The sequence below is a fragment of the Stegodyphus dumicola genome, chromosome 3 (genome assembly GCF_044657685.1).
Source record: "Stegodyphus dumicola isolate Sdum_Otavi_A_Nest chromosome 3, ASM4465768v1".
In the NCBI taxonomy this organism is placed as follows: Eukaryota; Metazoa; Arthropoda; class Arachnida; order Araneae; family Eresidae; genus Stegodyphus; species Stegodyphus dumicola.
Genome location: NC_140770.1, coordinates 7,236,617 through 7,257,339, shown reverse-complemented (window position 1 = coordinate 7,257,339; position 20,723 = coordinate 7,236,617). Strand labels below are relative to the sequence as shown.

Genomic DNA, 20,723 nt, shown 5'->3' with positions numbered 1-20,723 from the left:
GCCAGCAATTCCCTGTTTATGAAGCTCCCTTCTAATTGTTTTGGTACTCACAGTGTTCGGCAACACAACATTCATTTCAGCAGTAACTTTTGCAGCTGTGGTCTTCTTATTTTTCGTCACAATTGCCCTTAATGATCGTCTGTCACGATCACTCGGGACACACTTTCGTCCGCGCTGTGATTTAGCAGATGATGTTTTTCCGCTTTTCAAATATGCGGAATAAATCTTCGATACAGTACCTCTTGAAACAGTAAACACCTCGGCTACCTTGCTTACGGAAGCACCTACCATACGTGCTCCAACAATTTGCCCACGTTCGAAGTCTGTTAACTCTGACATAATGCAATGACAACCTCACATAACAGTACTCCGACAACAACTGAACTGTTGAGCACATTTACGAAGTTGTATAGGTGGCGTCAGTAGTCAAAAACGTCAGCGCCACCTACATATTTCATTAAAATCAATCTTTCTTTTCAAACATGCATTTCACAAGGTGTTTCCATATTTTTGTCCATCCACTGTACGTTTTTGTATGGATATTTTACCGTTTCTTCTGCGTTTCAAGCTGAAATGTAATAAGTAGTTTTGTTTGTTTAGTAGTTTTGTAGTAAATTAAGTGAATGATATCTTGATATAGGTCATTAATCCGTTCCATATTTTTGGACGTGGACGTACACCGAACAAACGTTTAAAATAGTAATAAGGGAAAAATGATTCATTCTCAGAAAAAAAAATCCTATCGTTATTATAACTTTTCAGTCTTAAAATGCAAACGCATTGGGTCAAATATAAATTGAAAATAAATGAAGCACTGCATACTACTATCCAGATGGAAAGCAAATTTTTGACATCTCTTTTTCATCTCTTTGACATCTCTTTGACATCATTTTTGATCGGGAATCGATTTCATCCCCTTCATAATGTTAGCCGATTGATTCTTCGTTTTTTCCATCTGTAGACACCAACACACTTCGCAGACAATATCCATATACAAGTTCGGTTGACGCATGTCAACTTCGTACTTTTCAACAATCTCTCTTTTCACCTCCATGGTGATCCTAACAATTTTCATCGTTGCTTCTCGGTAACATATCTAAAAATCAATGGTAATGAATTCACAAAGATGTAAGCCAAAAAGCACAAAATCACTCGAAAATTCAGAGATACAGAGTGGGATATGTTACTGAAGGGTAGCGACTCACAGAACTCGAGTAGTTTTGCAAACAAATGTCACACACCAAAAAAAGGTTTCGTTTCCAAACAGCACATATTTCAAAGCCGACGTATACCGAGGGAACATTTTAGTTCATTCTTATGGTAATAAATGATGATGTTTGTATATGTGGCATTTTATTTTAGTTAATCAGTTATTATGATTTTATCATTTGATTTCTCTTCTCCCTAGTCGACGCTTGGACGCTAATTAGATTGGAAATTATTAAAGTCGGGGTTTGTTTATGTTTTAGATATGGATTCGCTGCCAGCCTTCGTCTGGCTTTTAAATGTACCGGAAAAATGGCTGAGGGAAACACCAAACGTTAAATTTAAAAACTGCGTAGAATTTACTCTGCAGAACAACTTAATAAAAAAGTTATTACCTATAACAAAATTACAATGAAATAAGCTATATCCCTTAATACGAACTTTAATTATCCTAATAAATAAATTAACCAATTTGCCTTTGAATAATTTTAAGAACTCAAATGGTATAAAAGAAGTTAAGAACTTTGTTTCCTAAAAAAATCACTCAAAACTTTTCAATATTCTAAAAACAGTGAAATGAGCAATAAATAACATAAAAGAATACAAAAAACAAATAATTTTGAAAAGCAAAGCTTAATTAATAATATGTTATCTTATATTTTCAAGAGATAAAAAATTACAATGAAATACAAATATTAATTATCCTAATAAATATTACACCTTAATAAATATTACATCCTAATAAATATTATACCTTAATACAAATATTAATTATCCTAATAAAAAAGTTCACCAACTTTTCGTTGAAGATAAAAAACCATGCAAAACATTTCAATATCTTACAAACAGTGAAATAAGCAAAAAATAACATGAAAAAGACTCAAAAAACATAAAATTCAAGAATTTAAATTTTTTTTTTAAAATACAAAATATTATCAGCTTTTCAAAATTATGTTTGTAAAAGCAGTGGCAAAGATGAAAGTTTAACGTGTCCAAAAATCAAAGAAAAATAAACTGTACATTTTTAAAAATAAACGTTTTTAGAAAAAACCCCGTTGAAGAGGTGTTAAGTTCCCTTTGTTAAATAAATTCGTATTTAATCGATTTATTGAAACACGAAATTTATTTTAAGTTCGTAAAATAGCTAAGTGCCTACGTTTTATGGCGATGTGAAAATGGAGTGTGTAGAGTAAAATCTCGCTTTCCTATGGCCCATTATGTCTCAAAATGACGCGATTTCGTAACAAAACATAAAATAAAAAAAATTCGAATTCGAATTCTCGAAAAAATCTCTTCGAGGTGCACTGGCTCTTGCTAGATGCACATATGTACCAAATTTCGTAGCCGTGGGTCTATAAGCTTACACGCAACGCGAACGATAGACACACACACGCAGACATGTTTGTTTTATTACATGTTTATTATCTATGCTTTATTATCTCTTTGTTTTATTATATGTAGAGAAGAGATTATGTTTAGGATTGGATTCGATTATTTAATCACGGCAAAGCATACGAGGGCAACCCGCCTGAAGGGAGGAATACCTTCGTGGAGGACTTTCTAAGGGAAACTGGCTCGTATACACGTTACACATGGAGAAAACCACGAAAACACCTATGCAGCCAGCCCGTTCGCGGGATGGGAACCTCGGACCGAACTACCAGTGTTCAGCGTCTTTACCGCTCGGCCGCTGGTGGGCGGATTATGTTTAGGATTTTTAATGCTTTAGGTGTACATTTAGATTTATGCTTAACTTATATCCAAAAAATTTTAGAATATCATTCTACTGCTGTCATTCTGGTGAAACACAGCTCTTTGTTTCATTCTTTAATGACTATTTTTATTTTACTTTTATTAGTCCAAAGGGGCAATACGCCCTGAAGGATTATTAATTTCGTTTTGGCATTTTGCGTTACAAACAGTAAACGGCGAATCCCTTTACAAATTGTTGCCACAAAATATTACTGCCCTGTATTACATTTAAAGAAATTAAATAATGAAGAATCTGCATGAATGTATGTATGTTTCTCGCGTTTTTATAAAACAACGGTACCTATAGCCATCCAAATTTGAATAACGTAATCTTCCATAGAATAAGGGCATATGGAAGCCCTAATTTGAATTTGAAATTTATTGTATTATCGATTTCGCATTTTATAACACTTCAACGAATTTTTGATTAACAAACTAAACGATTTCAAAGCGAGCAATGGCAACACTATACGGAAAAAAAAAAAACACCTTTATCTCCCGCGCGCGAGAGACTCTGTATCGTAAATTCTAAAAAAATACTATGCTGATTTTATAATTATTTTGCGATACTGCTGTAAAACTCAATTTTATGGTTTGAGAATGTAGAACATGATATTTAGTAAATTAAGGTAACACACAAAAAGTAAAAAAACGCCCTTTTGGACGTAATTTAAAACGCCTTTAGGACGCCTTTCAGATTTTTTTACATATTTATTTATTTTTTCAAAAATCATTTGTATTTAAAATTCTCAGAATTGCACACTGTTGTAGCAATTTATTTGTAGAAAGGAATGAAAATGTTTTATATGAGAATAAACCTTATTATATTTAACAACAAAACAAAACATTTGTGATATATTCAAAAATAAACTGAAATTCTTTTTGACAATGTTAAAATAAAAATACAATGTACTCAATCTTAAACAATCTACGAGTGAAATTTGTATCGAATAGTCTTTCGAATATCATTGTGATGTTGCCATTCCAGCAAACAATTCCTCTTTTATTCATGACTCGCAACTTTTACTTTTTTTATCGTCTGCAAGAAAGCATTTGTATTGTTCAATACATTGATTCCGTGAATTATCTTTATTTTATGAATATTCTAATTTAAAATAGCATTTACTTCTTGTTCGCTGCAAGCACCGGATTCATGATTAAATAATATAGATTTTAATAACTGTTTATTTTAGTTTTGAAAATTGGTCGGGATTTTAAATATTTAGACATTCATCTTGTTTATTTTACTGCAATGTGAAAATCATTTAATTGATAATGATTATCAGATTTTAAAACTGCACAATGTGATTGCAAATTTTTACTTGTTTTATTTATTCTAAACAGTGCATAACAGTAAACGAGATGCAAAATAAAAATCGCTTGTTTGTGGCGAAAAGTAGAAATCAGATTACTCAACTCTAGATTAAATCACCTTTCATAGCGAATGAAACTGTAAACAGCTACTGCCACGTAAGTTTTTATTCCGACTTTTGGATTGTTTGCGATTAAGAATTTGTAACTAATTTTGTATAATCCTTACTTCAGTAATCTTACACATTTCTGGCAAATATGCAACTGAAGTTACAGATTTAGATGTGAATATATTGTAAGTGTTTCTAACTTTATTTACTTTTGTTTTTAAGCCTGTTACGTTCGAAGGTGTTAAATTATTAAAATGTAAATAAATAGTGCTCACTCGAATTTGACAAGTTACTTAAATAATTCTGAATAAATTTAAAATAATTCGAATAATACAGATCGATGTTTAAAAAATTCGGATAATAATATAAATTTATATCAGATTCGAATATAATAAAGTTTCAAATAATAATGGGTATTTAAATAATTCGAATTTGATTAGGTATTTAAATTATTGGTACTCTTTTGTTATTGTGACCGGATTCAGAAATGTATGTGTGTATGTATGCATGTGCATATAGTATATGTGAACGTACATATATATACTCACATTTGTGTACTTACATATATATACGCACATGCATACAGTGTCTCACAAAAGTGATGGGTCACTTGTGCTTTACAAAAAAAAAACTGCAATAAAATAAATTTAAAAAAACACGTAAAATTTTTGGTGGGTGTGTTTCATACTTAAATTTAGTAACAATTATTACATAACATACATTTTCTACAAATATTAAAATATTAATTTAATAAAAATACAATTGTTTAGAACGGAGCAGAAAATGGCTCACTTAAGTGATGTGACTTTTCCATCAAATATTTATCCAAAAATTTTACTTTTTAAAAGGTTTTAATATTTGTTGGATTTCCTTTTACTTTTAAAACATGATTTAATCTTCTTGAGATGGATTCGACTAATTTTTTTGTGATTTCTGGAGTGATTTTAACCCATTCTTCTTGAAGCACCGATTTTAATTGTTGTTTTGAAGAAATGGTGTGTTTGCGAATTCTTGATTCCAATTCTTACCAAATATTCTCTATGGGATTTAATTGTGGAGACTGTGGGGGTGTTTTTATTATTTCAGGACAGTTATACAGCAGCCAGAGTCTAACGTTCAAAGCACTTTACTTGGGGTCGTTGTCCTGGTAGAATTTAAAATCGTTATGAAGGTTCAATTTTCGTGCTGAAGATTTCAAATTTTGATTTAAAATGTCAATATATTTGTACTGATCCATTATACTGTCAATAAAAACAAGATTACCAACTCCAGCGGACGACATACACACCCATACCATAACTCCTCCTCCACCATGTTTTACTGTTAGCATAAAGTTCTGTTTGCGAAATTCTTCCCTGGGTTTTCTCCACACCAAGATTCTACCGTCGGAACCAAATATATTAAATTTACTCTCATCAGCAAATATAACTTCATTCCAGTAATTAGAATTCTTATTTATGTTGGATTTTGCGAAAGCCAGTCTGAGGTTTCTCTCCATTTCACTTACGAAGAATTTTTTCCTGGCTGCTCTACCGTGATATCCAGTAGATCGAATTACTCTTCTAATAGTCTCAGAATTAACAATTACTCCATATAATGCTTGTAAATCAGCAGCAACTTTAGGAGCACTCATTCTTGGATTTTTTTTTAATATTGCGAATGATAATTCGCTTTATTCCATTGGATAGCTTTGATGGTCGGCCAGGTCTTCCTTTATCCTGAATCCTATGATTCTTTTTATATCGTTTAATGATATTGAAAACTGTTGAATGACTGAAGTTAACTGTTTCAGTAGTTTCTCTAATAGATTTTCCACGTTCAATAGGCAAATTAATAACTAATTTTCGAATTCCAGGCAAACTTTCTTTTTGTTTAGCATTCATGGCTGCACAGAGCTAAAAAACACCAAAATTCCAAAACAAACTGGAGAGAAATACTGCAGACCATTTTATAAATTATTGGCAATTGCTTTTGAGTAAAAATAAATACCCCAAAAGATATTTTTATTGCTTACTTCAGACGATTTTTGTTGCATAGTACGTAGTGTCCCATCACTTAAGTGAGGCATTTTCTGCTCCGTTCTAAACAATTATATTTTTATTAAATTAATATTTTAATATTTTGAGAAAATTTATGTTATGTATTAATTGTTACTAAATTTAAGTATGAAACACACCCACAAAAAATTTTACATGTTTTTTAAATTTATTTTATTGCAGTTTCCTTTTCTAAAGCACAAGTGTCCCATCATTTATTTGAGACACTGTACATTCGTACATACACATGCATACGCACTTACGTACTTGTATACTACATGCATATATGAACGCATACGTCCATATACACATGCATACATACATACATGCCTGAATCCGGTCCCGATAACAGAAGAGTGCCAAATTGTTAATAGCTGTTTAAATAATTCCGATAACAGCTTTTTGATGGAGCATATAGAACACTATCAAGAGAGATGGCAAGAAATAAAAATATTAGTTAATGTGTTTCATGAATGCTGAATTAATTTATAAGTGGACAAATAAAATTATGTGATATGAGCTTTTACAAATATTATTGAATGCAAAGAACATAAAGAAAATGCTATTCAAAATCGAAACTACTTTTGATAGCATAACCGAATTCAGTATTTGTTAATGTTAACGAAGAGCCGTTTTTTTATCACACAATGAAGAAAATCTTTCAAAATAGAAATGGGATTTAACTAATATAATCTAACTAACTAATATCAAGAAATATAGATAAGCATTTTCAAATTTTAATTAAGAAAATGCAAAGGTTTATCAATTGTTTATAATGTCTTAATTGCACTGGAAAATCCCTAAACTTTATTTTCTGGAGGCAGCCCTCATTAGCAGAGTAAAATTCTGAGTTGTGAAAAAAAAAAGCATCCCTGGTTTGTCGTTAGATATTTTGTTAATCTTTGGATTATGGTAACTTGGCGATTTTTTGGCGAAAATTTGGCAGCCAACCCTGCTACAGCAACCCGCTAGTTTTTGTTTGGATGCCATTTTGTTTTCACGAAATAAAGGCAATTTTTTTTTTTTTTTTTTTTTTTTTATTATACTCAAAATTTTTTTCCAACGATCTGCTAGCCGAATTACGCTTATGCTAGAACTTTTATGGAACAAAAGTACTTAATCGTGACCAAAATTAGGTGCGAAATTGGGAGAAAGTGCAGAATCGCAAACTGCTTACCGCGTTTTTAAGAATTACACATACACGGAATCCATGTACACGTCGACCTATTTTCACTTAAAAAAACATCCTAGAATTGCACAAAAATGGCATTGCGCACACTCTTGACTTTATCCATGTACACTGCTAAAGTCCTAGCTAGTAACCTTTATCGCCTTACCAAAATGTCGCCAAACTACCTGTTACCATATTCCAAAGATTAGCCGATATTTTTAAGAATTTTTTTTTTTGGAAGATGAAATAAGAAATTCTGCAGATTCTTTTTTATTTCTTTTCTTATTTTTTTTTTTTTTTTTTTTTTGTTATTATTGTCCCTGAAGGAAGACTTGTATCTGATAAACCTAAAAACGATATAGCTATTCAAAATATACGTAGAACTAAGACTATTGTTTGCTAATTTTAAATTAGAATGTTTGGCGGCTCAACCAACTTACTTCGGGATATTTTTCTGTCACTAAGGAACTTTTATAACTATTTTGACCCTATTTAGCGAATTTACTTTCTACTTGGTGACATTATTTTAGTTTAAAAATTTATTCTATAAGAGTTTTATTTTATTCATTGTACTGTTCATCACAGTAACAGAAGTACTTTTCATGTTTTCGTTTACAAGCGGGGCCCACCAGCGGCAAGCGGTAACGTCGCTGAACACTGGTAATTCGGTCCGGGGTTCGAATCCCGCGAACGGGCTGGCTGCATGGGTGTTTTCCACCAACATATGCGATCCAAACGTATATCCAATTTGTAGTACATGCAATTGATCCGGTATACATACCATATAAGTCAATCAATATCTGCATTTCGAATTAAGCATATTAATTCTATAACAATCTGTATTATGTAACGCGCATAACCCGAAATTTGTATTATGAAGTATGTACTTGTATCACAAAGAGTGTAGGTGACTATAATGTATCTGCGATTTGTATCATGTATTATGCAAGATCTGTATTATGTTTAACAATCTACATTATGTACTGTGCATAATCTATTTCAATCACTATCTGCATATCAAATTAAGCGTAATATCTCCATAACAATCAGTATTGTGTATGGTATATTAATCAGTATTAAATAATCCTAAGTACTCTGTACCAGTATTGTCCTACTCACAGTGCACTATGTATCCTGTATGTATGCAGTTAATTTGTATTGCGCATTATGCACCTCCATAAGATATGTATCATGTATAGTATATTAATTAGTTTTAAGTAATCCCACGTATCATGTAACAGTATTGTCCTACGCACTATGTATTCTGTATGTATGTTGTTTATCTGTATTATCTGCATTATGTACTTGCAATCTGTATTATGTACACCATGTACTCTGCATGTATTTAATTTTCTCTTTTGTACTATGCATTTCGCATAAACTATGTACTTGCATACTGCACAACCTTTAACATAAGTAACCCGTACTATATGCATATCAATTTGTTACATATCATTTAAACGCATTCCCGTATTGCATTATTCACAGCGCATTATGTATATTGAATTTTTAATGGTCTTTGTTTATATGTGATATTTTTTTTTCTCTCTTTGTGTTTATTTCTTTTTTGTGCGTAATTTGTGCATTATGTGTTCCATGTCATATTTTTAATTAATTTTAATTTGTATATTAATGTGTTATATGTAACTTCTGTTTGTAATATTTATATATAACATATGTACTACGTTCCCACACAATATCTTACATCAGTTATAGCCCCTGTATGGCCATGTAACAAATTTATTTAAGATCCAAATGAACTCCCGGGCAGCCTCCTGGGGCTCCAGGGAGTTATTGTTTCTAGATAGTGGAGGGCGCAGGACATAAGCCTGTTTACCTATGTTAAACACCAGGCGTCCCCGTCCTCCGTAACATGTAACCTGCGTGACGTGTATACGAGCCAGATTCCCTTAAAACGTCCTCCACGAAGGCATCCCTCCCGTAAGGCAGATAGCCCTCGAGTGCTTTGCCGTACTCTAATAAACCAAACCAAGCCGTTTACAAACGGGGTTGGCTTCCCCGAATCGATAAAAATATCCGAATGATTACCGGTATCACAACGTCTACCGTAGTATCTTGAATATCAAGTTAGCGTAAATAATTTAAGTAAATTTTTTTGTAATAAAAGTAAAGCCCTTTAACTTTTTGAGGGACAGGAAAAGGCAATTAACTTTTCCAGCAAAACTCTTGTTTTATTTACTATATATCAGGTGTTACGATGAAATTATTTACGGCAATGACACATATTTTGTCCAAGACTCGTGAAAAAATTATCACTTTTGGTGGTTAGTACCAGTGACCATCGCCCACAGAACACATCTCTACAAATCAGTCTCTATGGTACTCATGAAAACAGTTTTTGGTACTTTTCCGTTTCGCCGGCGCAAATCTCGCCAAGCAGGCTTTGTTGACGACAACATACAGTATACACATAAAAACGTTAACGAATGTTAGTTCTAAGAATTTTTTATTTTGAAGGCATAAACATTTTAATATGGTTTAAAATTTTGCAAAATTCCAATAAATAAAGACAATAAATTTGTAAAAAGACACTAATTTAATAATTTACTATGCTTTCATGGTTCATTATCCTGATTCGCCGGTTCGTATCACGTGATCCAAGTGATCTCATATCACGTAAACTACGCTACAAAAATTTAATTCTCTCAGTAATTATCTATATTAATTTCAAGTTAAATTTTAGTTTGGAATACAAGTTTAAATGCAAGAATTATTTCAATTCCTACGAATAGCTTACTCAGAAATTATGTAAAACCGTAGTGCTTTAATTCGCTAGCGCATTCTCATTAGAACTGATTAATTTAACCCTTGATTTTGTCTTTTCTATATTTTCGCTTTCGGGTGAGCGATGTGGTTGCATTCTAATTGACTTAATTACCGCGAATCGTCTTAGGGCCTAAAAGTAAACTATCTTGTAAAATTTTTATATAATTGTATGCCAGTATTAAAAGAAACAATCAATCTGATAAGAAACGGTTGCGACTTGTTTTGAAAATGAGGTGTAAAAGGTTACCAGCGAAGATATTCCGTTTGCCATCAGTTGTACCATTATTGGCGACTTTATCGTTTGCGCCGGCAAAACGGAAAAGTACCCAGTTTTTCGTTTTCAAGCAGAGTGCAACTTTGAATGTGCTGCATTCCCATACTATTCTTACAGGCTTTTTCTTGGTGCTGCAGAGTACACATCGTCGTGATGTTGTCTTCGATTGGCCGATGCCGGCATAGGCAAGTGCCCGCCATTGTAAAAAAAAAAAAAAAAAAAAAAAAAAAAAGAGTTTAGTTTGAACGATTATCACGGAGAATTCGTTCTGCATGTGTATAATCGACGGCATCATTTCTGTTGACCACTGGGACATTTTGCTTTGTACTTATTCTAGCGTATATTACCTTCTTATTCTAAAAACTGATTTAAAATTTTAGAACTAAAATATGGTTCAAGTACACACTACGAGTGCTAAACGCGTGAATGTTTTTTCAGCACTGAAACAAAACTTTACATTAATCCAAAGATTTGGACGTGGAGAATCGAGAACAAACCTCGAAGCAGACTTGCCGCGACTATTAACAATATTGTTAAACGGAAAACACAGTCTCCTAAAGTGATTCGAATGCAGTGATAAAATAGCAATTCAAAAAATACACAGTGAAATTAGACAAATATTTAAAGGTTTTCAAAAACAAAATAAAATTATTATTTTTTTTTTTTAAGAAATAAGGTTGCTTTGGTTATTATAGCAACCATTTTGGCGTAATATGGGGATTTTTTGATAAAGAAAAAGAATGGTAATTTCAAATCGAAGGAAGTTATTTATTTCGTATCATACATGTCATTGGGTACATATTTTAATTTTAGTTCGTTATTTATCCCGGGAAACAATTTATAAAACTTCTTACAAATGGTATCTGCCGTACGTAATTATTCCACTTTACCACAGTCTTATTCTTTCAAACAAAATTCAGATATTTATCACTCTTCCAAAAAAAAATTCTTTAATTTTTACTTTAACAGTGTATAAATCTGACTGTGATAAATGGCAGATGACTATACTAGAACTAATTACCGCTTTGAATGCTGACGGATTTCGTACACCTTTTTCACATTGCGTTTCCAAAATATATCATCAAATGTAAATCTGAACTTTTCGGCCCTTGAGGCAAATTGCTATATTCCTGCAAAAATGTCACAAAACTTTCCTTGTTCGCAAGCAAATCCCACAAGCGCATATTTCGAAATTCAGCTGAGGATAAAATAATATCGCAATGTGGCTTTAGAACTTCTAAAAAACGAAAACAGTATACGAAAATGGCGACATTGCTTATTCAAACTGTCGTTATGGTTACCCGAAGAATTGTCATACGACTGGTTGCCACAGTTTGGGAACTTCTACCATGGTAGTTGCGGTAATACAAAAGTACCCAAGTAAGCACATAAAATATGCATGGAAATTGACAGTTTGGATTTCAGTCACCCATGATCTACTTCCCCGCCTCAGCCCGGATAACCCAGAGTACACTGTAAATATTATTTATCTAAAACTAAATAAATATTACATCAGATTTAATATAAATAAGTGTTACTGTTTCATCAGTAAAGGTTATTTATGATTTGTTCCAGCATTGCAGTTTTTCATTCTTTTAAGGTTGGAGGGATTTTTAGTATTCGCCAAATTAACTCTAAATGTCGCCAAAGCATATGTGGTAACCCCTTCAGCACTGAAGTTTCCATTAAATTCAAAAGGAAAACATGTAAAAGAATTGCAAAGAAAACAGATATTTATCATTTATATTATTCTTTCAGTAAAGGTTATTTATGATTTGTTCCCGCATTGCAATTTTTCATTCTTTTAAGGTTGGAGGGATTTTTAGTATTCGCCAAATTAACTCTAAATGTCGCCAAAGCATATATGGTAACCCCTTCAGTACTGAAGTTTCCATTAAATTCAAAAGGAAAACATGTAAAAAAATTGCAAAGAAAACAGATATTTATCATTTATCAAGCTATGTTTTTTATATTTTGCTGCGTTTGGGGCAACAGCGATGAATAATTAAAGGTAGATCTGAAGTGATTTTAACAGAAGCTAAACACCATTATAATATGCTAAAGCAGTTCGCGGGGGAAGATAAAGTAGAATTTTAGAAGCAAAATACTTTCGAACATAAACCATTTATCTCACTTGGTTCATCCACTCAATACTTCTTGGGATATCGCTGGATATAAAAAAAAAAAAAAAAAAAAAAAAAAAAGATAAATCGAATTTTATCTTTCTTGAAAATATATAGAGTCCGAATAACTCGTCTGTTGAAAGCTCAGCCGCCGTATGGATATTAATGGAGTTCGGAAATTATTTTTTTAATCATTAAAATTTGACATCATCTATATTTTGAGGTCAGTATAAGTTTAAAAAAAATGTTTTTTCTTTCAAGAATAAGTTTTTTCTCCTTCCTTGTATAGTTAAACTTAAACTGAGGATTTTAAGAAGTTAGGCGTTTAGAAAAAAGTATCTTTTTCAATCATATGGACTGCTTCTGTGGATTGAGGTGAACAGTTAGATGCTTTCAATTTTAATGCAATTGCAGTCGAATCCGTCTTTAAGGGGACTCATACACCTTAACAACCATAAAATCTTCGAATACGTGACTGTTGCAAGAATTGGGATAACTTATTTATTTTAAACGCAATTACTTCCAACTTTTTACAACTGACTACATAATATGGCTGCTTTCTGAAAGAGTCATCAGAAAGTTTGTGTTGCCACATAAATTTTTATAATTTAATTTGCTTTGTAACAAAATGTTTCGTCATGTTTCCACCTTGCGCGCACAGTTTAAAACATTTTCTTGCATAATTTAATTTCATATTTAATATATAGCTTTTAAAACATTTGGAAACTGCCGTGAACCAAAAATTCTAAGAATTTCATGTTAAATTTTTATTTTATTTGGAACTGAGTTTATAAAATGCATTTTATTAAAAAAATCTGTAATATTTTCGTGTATAAAATTTTTTAATATTAAAATATTCATCAGATTTTTGGTTCAGTTAGAAAATAGTGCCCATATAAAGAATTCCATCTAATTTCAAGTATTTACCATTAACCATTTTTAAAATATCATGCGCACAAAGTGAAACATGACGAAATATTTTGTCACAAAGGGGATTAAATTACAAAAATATTTGTGGCAACACAAACTTTCTGGTTACTTATTCGCAAAGCAGCTATATTATGTAGTCATCTGTAAAAGGTTGGGAGTAATTGCTTTTAAAATAAATAAAATATCCCAATTCTTGCAACAGTCACATATTCGAAGAGCATAAGGGGTTTAAGGTTTTTGAGCCCCTTAACGAATCTTCCGAATATAACTAACGAATCTTTCGTTCTCGTATAAATTCCTATACATTTAATGTTATTTCGTATTGCTATAGGCAACGTCAAAAAGTATGAATGTAGGATATAATGAACTATATGAATAAATGTGTTTGCATTTTTTGAATTGTTTTCAGAATTTCCGCAAGTTTTGACGAAAAATCTCCTAATCCTTTAAAATTATACACGTTTACGATCCATTACGATACATATTTGTAAAGTGCAAATTTGCTGCACGTTTAGTTGTACATTGCTTTCTTTTTATGTGTAATCCCATTTTCTCTGTGTTATAAATAAGGACGGTATTAAATTAGTGTGATACACGATTGAGAGCACAATAAGCAAATCTTGAGACATCTTAAGTCGTTCTTTGTAAATGGCATTCAACCAAAGAACGTAAATGGCTTCTTTAATTTCATTCAAATTCTTTGAATAAGACAGAATACTATTGAACGCTAATACTTCTTGAAGGTAATTGATTGAAGGTAACTATCTTCATCGCAGAATGTAGATACTCATCGTTCAATCGGAGATTCTTATTAATTTTCAACCAAAGAACGTAAATGGCTTCTTTGATTTCATTCAAATTCTTTGAATGAGACAGAGCTCTATTGAACGCTAATACTTCTTGAAGGTAATTGATTGAAGGTAATTATCTTCATCGCAGAATGTAGATACTCATCGTTCAATCGGATTCTTATAAATTTTCATTCTGTTCACGCATAAGTGTTTCCCCAATCAAAGAAATTATTCTCGGTGCAAAAATTCGTAACTGGCTTATATTTTGATAAGTACGAATAAAAGTTAATCAAATTTGTTACTTCAAATCTTTGAAAATGACACTCATAACGCTGTAAATTACTTAGCTCCATTTGTAGACTTTCTGGTGCGTTATTCACGTTCACCTTTAATGGTATGAAAATAATTTAATTCGGACTTGAAATATAACTAAAGTCTTGGAATCTTGGCAACACCGTATTTGCAACAAATGCATAATTGAAATATCTTCGCGGGCCGCATAAAATTGCTCCGGCAACCAATAGTTTGAAACCATCGTTTTAATTGACCAAACTTGAAAGAATTCCTTATTAACAAATATTTGCATTTTTCAAAGTTTCAGAATTTAATCTGCAAAACTGTTAAACGCATGCATTCGGGCATCCTTAACACTTATTCGTAAGCGTAATATGTAGACGAAATTTCGCGTGACTTTGGAAATGATTTTGACTAAGACTACTTCCAAGAATTACAGAATCGGAAGTTCTTTGAAGAAGTTTAATTCGGAGTAATGCCTATTAATATCTAGAAACCCTACGGTTCCTCAGCTTCGTGTGTTATAACCACCAGCTATTACATCTGCGAAGAATTTAAAATTCAATTTTGGAGAAAATTTCCGCATGTAACTTGTTTTGATCAAACACGAAGTGCCACATTAATCAAAAATTTTTGGCACTTCGCATGGATGGAATTTCGTGCGTTTTCGTTGTTGAGCGTGTTCTTTTTCTTCTTCGCCGAGAAGAAAAGAAGTTGAGATAATTGAATTTGAATTCCATTTGAAAATTTTCGCATTTTAAATGGTTCAGGCTTTTGATCATGTTGGTGAAAAATGCTTTGTTCTAAAATTAGTAGTTATTAATGATATTTCGCTGATAAAATTTCAGATTGTGCTTGGGATAAATCTTCAGAAAAATTATTTGGACCTTTTGTTAAAAAATTCTCAATTGTGCATTGTTATAACAAACTTATAATTACCAGTTTTAAAAGTATTACAATTAATGAAGCTTTTCAAGCATCGAAAGTCATCATAAGAAACTGTCTTTGTAAGTATGCATTTCTCTACTATTAAATGATGATGAATCGGTATGTATGTGTGATGTACGTTTATATAAGATGTGATACTGTTTGCATGCATATTGCATATATGTATGTATTGTATGCATGCATGTATTCTATATATATGTACGCTGTATGTATGTATGTATGTATGTATGTATGTATGTGTGTTCGTAGCTAGGAAAGTATCTGTATTCTCGCATTTACAACAGGCGTATGCATACTGACACACAAAGTCACCCAATTTTGAACACGCATATACTTTACCCAAGCATGTGCTCCTCGAAGCCTGAATCTTGAATTTAATTTTTTTACTTCATTGTACGAAGTAAAAAGGAAGTATTGTAATCGCGAAAAGTTTCAGGCAGCATATTTCAACGAAAATATCCATTTTGACCGGTATCGAATGCAATTTAACGATGTTTTAGCGTGATATCTGTACGTAAGGACAAAATAAAAGACTCGTTTCCTCCAAAAAATTATAAAAATGCTTTAAAATTAATTCTTACAAGAATTTTTCGTGGCGTCTGTACGAACGTACGTACGTATCTCGCATAACTCAAAAACGAGTAGCCTCAGAACGTTGAAATTTTGTATATAGGACTGCTATAACATGTAAATGTGCACCTCGTATTTTGGTTGCAATCGGCCGTACCAAACGTATATAAATATATTTATATATATATCCCCTCTATTACCCGGGTCAGTCATCTCAGTTTCTTTACTCTTCTATGTTTGTAAATTGTACATTTTTTGCTTTAAAAATGATTGAATTGTGTTGTTTTTATCTTCCGGTTAAGAATTTTATGCCTTTAGTAAATCTGTATGCAATATTTTTAGAATTATTAGCAATTTTAAAGTTGTTTAATTGCCGCTTAGCCTGTTTTTAATGGCGGCCATTGATGTTTACATTTGAAACAGCAGACTAGTGGATTTGTTGCCAATCTAAAGAAACTTAGCTTCGCAACAACAAAGATAACGCATTCATTTATTATTGCGAATTAAATCATGCTTAATTCTTTCTGGAATTTTTTCGAAGAAATAAGCGTTTGAGATTTACTTCGTAATTTTTAAGATAGATATTTTGAGTTTTTATGTATTTTTGCCTTCTCGCGGAGTGGGAACTGAATTAATTCAATGAGAAATACTCAATCGTCTGTGAAAAACTGTTTCTTTTTTGTTTTGTTTCCTTAATTTCTTTTATACATCGTTCTAGCTTTGTTATAGTATTTGAATAGAACATGTGGCAACGATTAGATAATTCTTTAAATGATATACATTTTGTGCATTCTGAGTTATAATATGAACGAAATATAATACTGTTAAGTGAACCTAGCGCCAGAGTGTCGCTATGGTAAACAAAGTGAATTTTAAAGAATGCATTTATTCTATTGGGGTTTATGCGCTGTCGGCGAAGTAGGTTTAATTGAATCTAATAAGTTTAAATAAAATACAAGAAAAAATGCGTATGATTTAATATTCCGTACAAGTAAGTCATGTGGTGTACACATCAGGTTTTTTTATTTCGTTCTTATTTTGTGCAAATTTAAGCAACATTTGATTTAAAACTGAGCGATATAAAAGCTACATTCTGCAAAACGTAAGATTTAATATTTCAAATTAAATCAAAAGAAAAAGGCATTATAAAAGAAATTTTTTGCTACTAGGCAAAACTTAATATATTTAATTTTTGAATTAATAAGCTGAGAGATTTAAAATAAATCTGCTGCTACTGTTCGAAATAAATTATTTTTTTCTCTCTGCTGCCAATTGGAAATGAGTAAATTGTTAACCCAGTAGGGAATGTTAATCCAGAAACAGTATTTTGAGGCATATTATTATTTTTTCTTTCAGATTTAAACTAACTATTATTGATTAAAAAGCTAAGCGATTTTAAAAAAATAAATGCAGTTCTTTATCTCTGTTCCTTATTAATTACTTGAATGGATCAGTGAAATTACACTGGGTGGATATATTAAAATTATTCTATATTTTTCCTTTTTATATAATAATTATTTTAGGCAGCTGGCATCATTCTGGATAAAATATGATTTTTTGTTAAATCCTGAAGGCATAAATATTATTCAGATGTTCCTCTTTTTCTATCTGGTTTAAAAATTTATAAGCTATTACAACTCAGCTATGTGCTTAATTTTTATACGCTAGATTTTACGATATGCTAGCTTTATCTATTATGCGCCCAAGCAAGTGCTGGCATTTCACGACGCATAATATTTTTGATTTGTAATTTATCTTTACTGCAAAGTGCCAATTCGCCTAAATGTTGTCATTTAACGTGATATATCACTAGCTTCCAAAATTTAAGTGCGCAATGCAAAATAGCAATTTTTGAAAGCGTAGGGGAAATTAAGTTGCTGTAAATTGTTGCAGATACAGATGACAGTGTGCGAATATTGTATGTTACGCCAATCACGACTGGAAGTCGGAACTTATATTAACCGGGGCAGTCGTTGAAGACGCCAGCATTCTAGGGTTTGAGGAGGTTCATTTAAATGACGATTCGAAGTGTTTGTGACTCTCGTAGGATAAGTTTTAATGCTATTCTTGTTTGTATATCTGAAGCAATACGCTGGCTTGCGGTTGAACACATTGAAGCAAGACGCTCTTTTATGTGGCAATGATCATTCGATAATTTCTCGCATTTAGAAATAATTCCACATAAGTCAAAGAGTTTTCCGGTGACTTTTGTCCTGCTGACGAAGGGTTATCATCCCTTCTGGAAATTGGTAAATTGCTAAAGTAACTAAGCGGGATCGACAAGCGACTTTCACGGATGTTACGTTCATTGTTGCAACCTCATGTGCTAAAACAATATCTGCCAGTACTTTGCGCTTAAGTACCAAGTGCTTATGTTCCACTAACCCTCCAATCCAGACGACAATACTATAGCAGTGACGCCAACATCTCAGTTGAAACGGCTCGGATTGGTGCAACATCCTGTTCACGGACGATTCCAGAGTTACCCTGGAATCATATGATAAGCAAGTAAGGTTCTGAAGAGATTGAGGCACATGGAATCAGACCCAAAACAGCATCGAACATCATGCATTCAGAAGTGGCAGAGTCATGGTGTGGGCTAGAATTCCGATGGAATATAGCAACCAGCTACACATCTTTAAAGACGGTTGTGTGACAGCTGCGCAGTATCGGAATGAAATCTTAAGGTCCTAAACCCATTGTAGAACACTATACTGGAGCAGTTACTTTCTAATTTAATCCCTGTGGGTATTAATGTCTGTCTCCGTCGAATCAATATCTTGAATTCTCATATGGAGTGACTGCCATGTTCCTTCAATTCATTGGTAATATTTGGTATGCCCTCGGTTATGCTGTCGTTGCAAGTTAGCCTCCGCTAGCCGGTCTCTGACAGCTGAAAACTGCCTACTGATATCGTCTGCGAGTGTTTATTAACTTATTGAAGATATAAATAATAGCTGTAAATATGTGTGTAAAGTTCTGAGATGACCACATACCATACGTCTTGTGTGTTTAACTTCAAATACTTAATGACCAAATGTGATATCACCATCACGGCCGTGGGCAGCCAGCTAAATAGTATTAATATTTATGAAGAAATTCTAATGCCTAAGAAAATAAGAGACTGTAGAATAACAGCAAGTGTAAGTTATTTTTATAACTTATATATTAAAATAAAAAGAAACAAAAATTTTTTTATTACAAAAATAACTTAAACAAAAATAGCTTCTTCAAAGCAAAAATAACTTATTTATTAAAATAAAAGAAAAATCTTGCAAAAGGAAGAAAAACGTATTTATTAAAATTCAAAGCTGCTTTGCAAGTTAAGTTAAAAATTTATTTAATTTTCCTGTATTGAAACTAATATTAATTAATATGAGTAACTTGAGATTTACTTTTTTTTTTCAGAATGAATTGGAGCCTTTGTGGTGGTGTCCTGTCCTTCCACGTAACGAATGTGGCCCTCCATGCCACAGTGGTGGTTCTCCTCATGTATTTTTGCCGAGAGGTGTTAGCGTGGAGAAGGGACGCAGCGGTTATCGCCGCCCTGATGTTTGCATCGCACCCAGTTCACACAGAAGCGGTAAGTGTCAAAATATTTATTTGCTGTTCGTTGAGATTCTTACGTATTCACATAACCACCTTGGACAGAACTTTTTAAAAAAGATTCCTAATCTATATTTATCACAAGTCGGTAAGAATTGTCAACATATGAAAAAAAAAAAAAAAAAAAAAAAAAAAAAAAAAAAAAAAAAGATTTTAGCAATTTAGATTGCAAAATTTAATTTTAAAATAAGGATTATGTGAGAATGCTTACATTGTTCGAAATTTTTGTGTAACATTTTGCGCTCTACTCCCCAGGTAGACAGCGATCCGTTTTCGCTTCAGAGAACTGCAGAAACTCGGCATCGCACAAATCCCGATAACACCGGCTGTCTACATAATGAATTTTGTCGTTGATGCCTTAAAAATATTCTGTATCCCTGCACACATTTATTTGACGTCTCTACCGTTACTGACAAATTTCAAAATCGCATATTACGTTTAAGGCGAAAATGCCACTGTTTGTTTTTTGAAAGGCCACTGGTATAAGTGCAGTGGCCATCTATTATTTGCCCCCGAATGAGTAGGTATAGGCCCCTTACACTAGCTGTCTAGATTAGCAGTGCCTTTCTGGAACCTCCGATACTCTTCTGGTGCCGAAGTGCTACTATTTTCTGGTGCAAACAACATCGCTGGCCGTGTCACCGGTTCCCCACTATTTTATGTCCAAGAATAAACTCAACCCCAAAAGTAGGCCCTACTTTGGCTGGTGGAGTATTTAATGACGTACGATATGAACGCATGTTCATCATACCTAGCCATTCATTGCTTCTAGATAAAATCCATTAGTTCTTTTACACACCTTGGTTATTGTTGA

The 20,723-nt window shown here is 32.5% G+C and overlaps 1 protein-coding gene across 1 annotated transcript in view; it reads left to right on the top strand.

Moving 5' to 3' along the window:
* LOC118196746 (protein O-mannosyl-transferase TMTC1-like) overlaps nucleotides 1-20,723 on the top strand; it is an 848,849-nt gene that overhangs the window by 338,116 nt on the left and 490,010 nt on the right. The window contains exon 2 of the mRNA XM_085812306.1: nucleotides 19,712-19,886. Within this exon, the coding sequence (XP_085668432.1) occupies nucleotides 19,712-19,886 (175 nt within the window). The remainder of the gene's footprint in view (nucleotides 1-19,711; nucleotides 19,887-20,723) is intronic.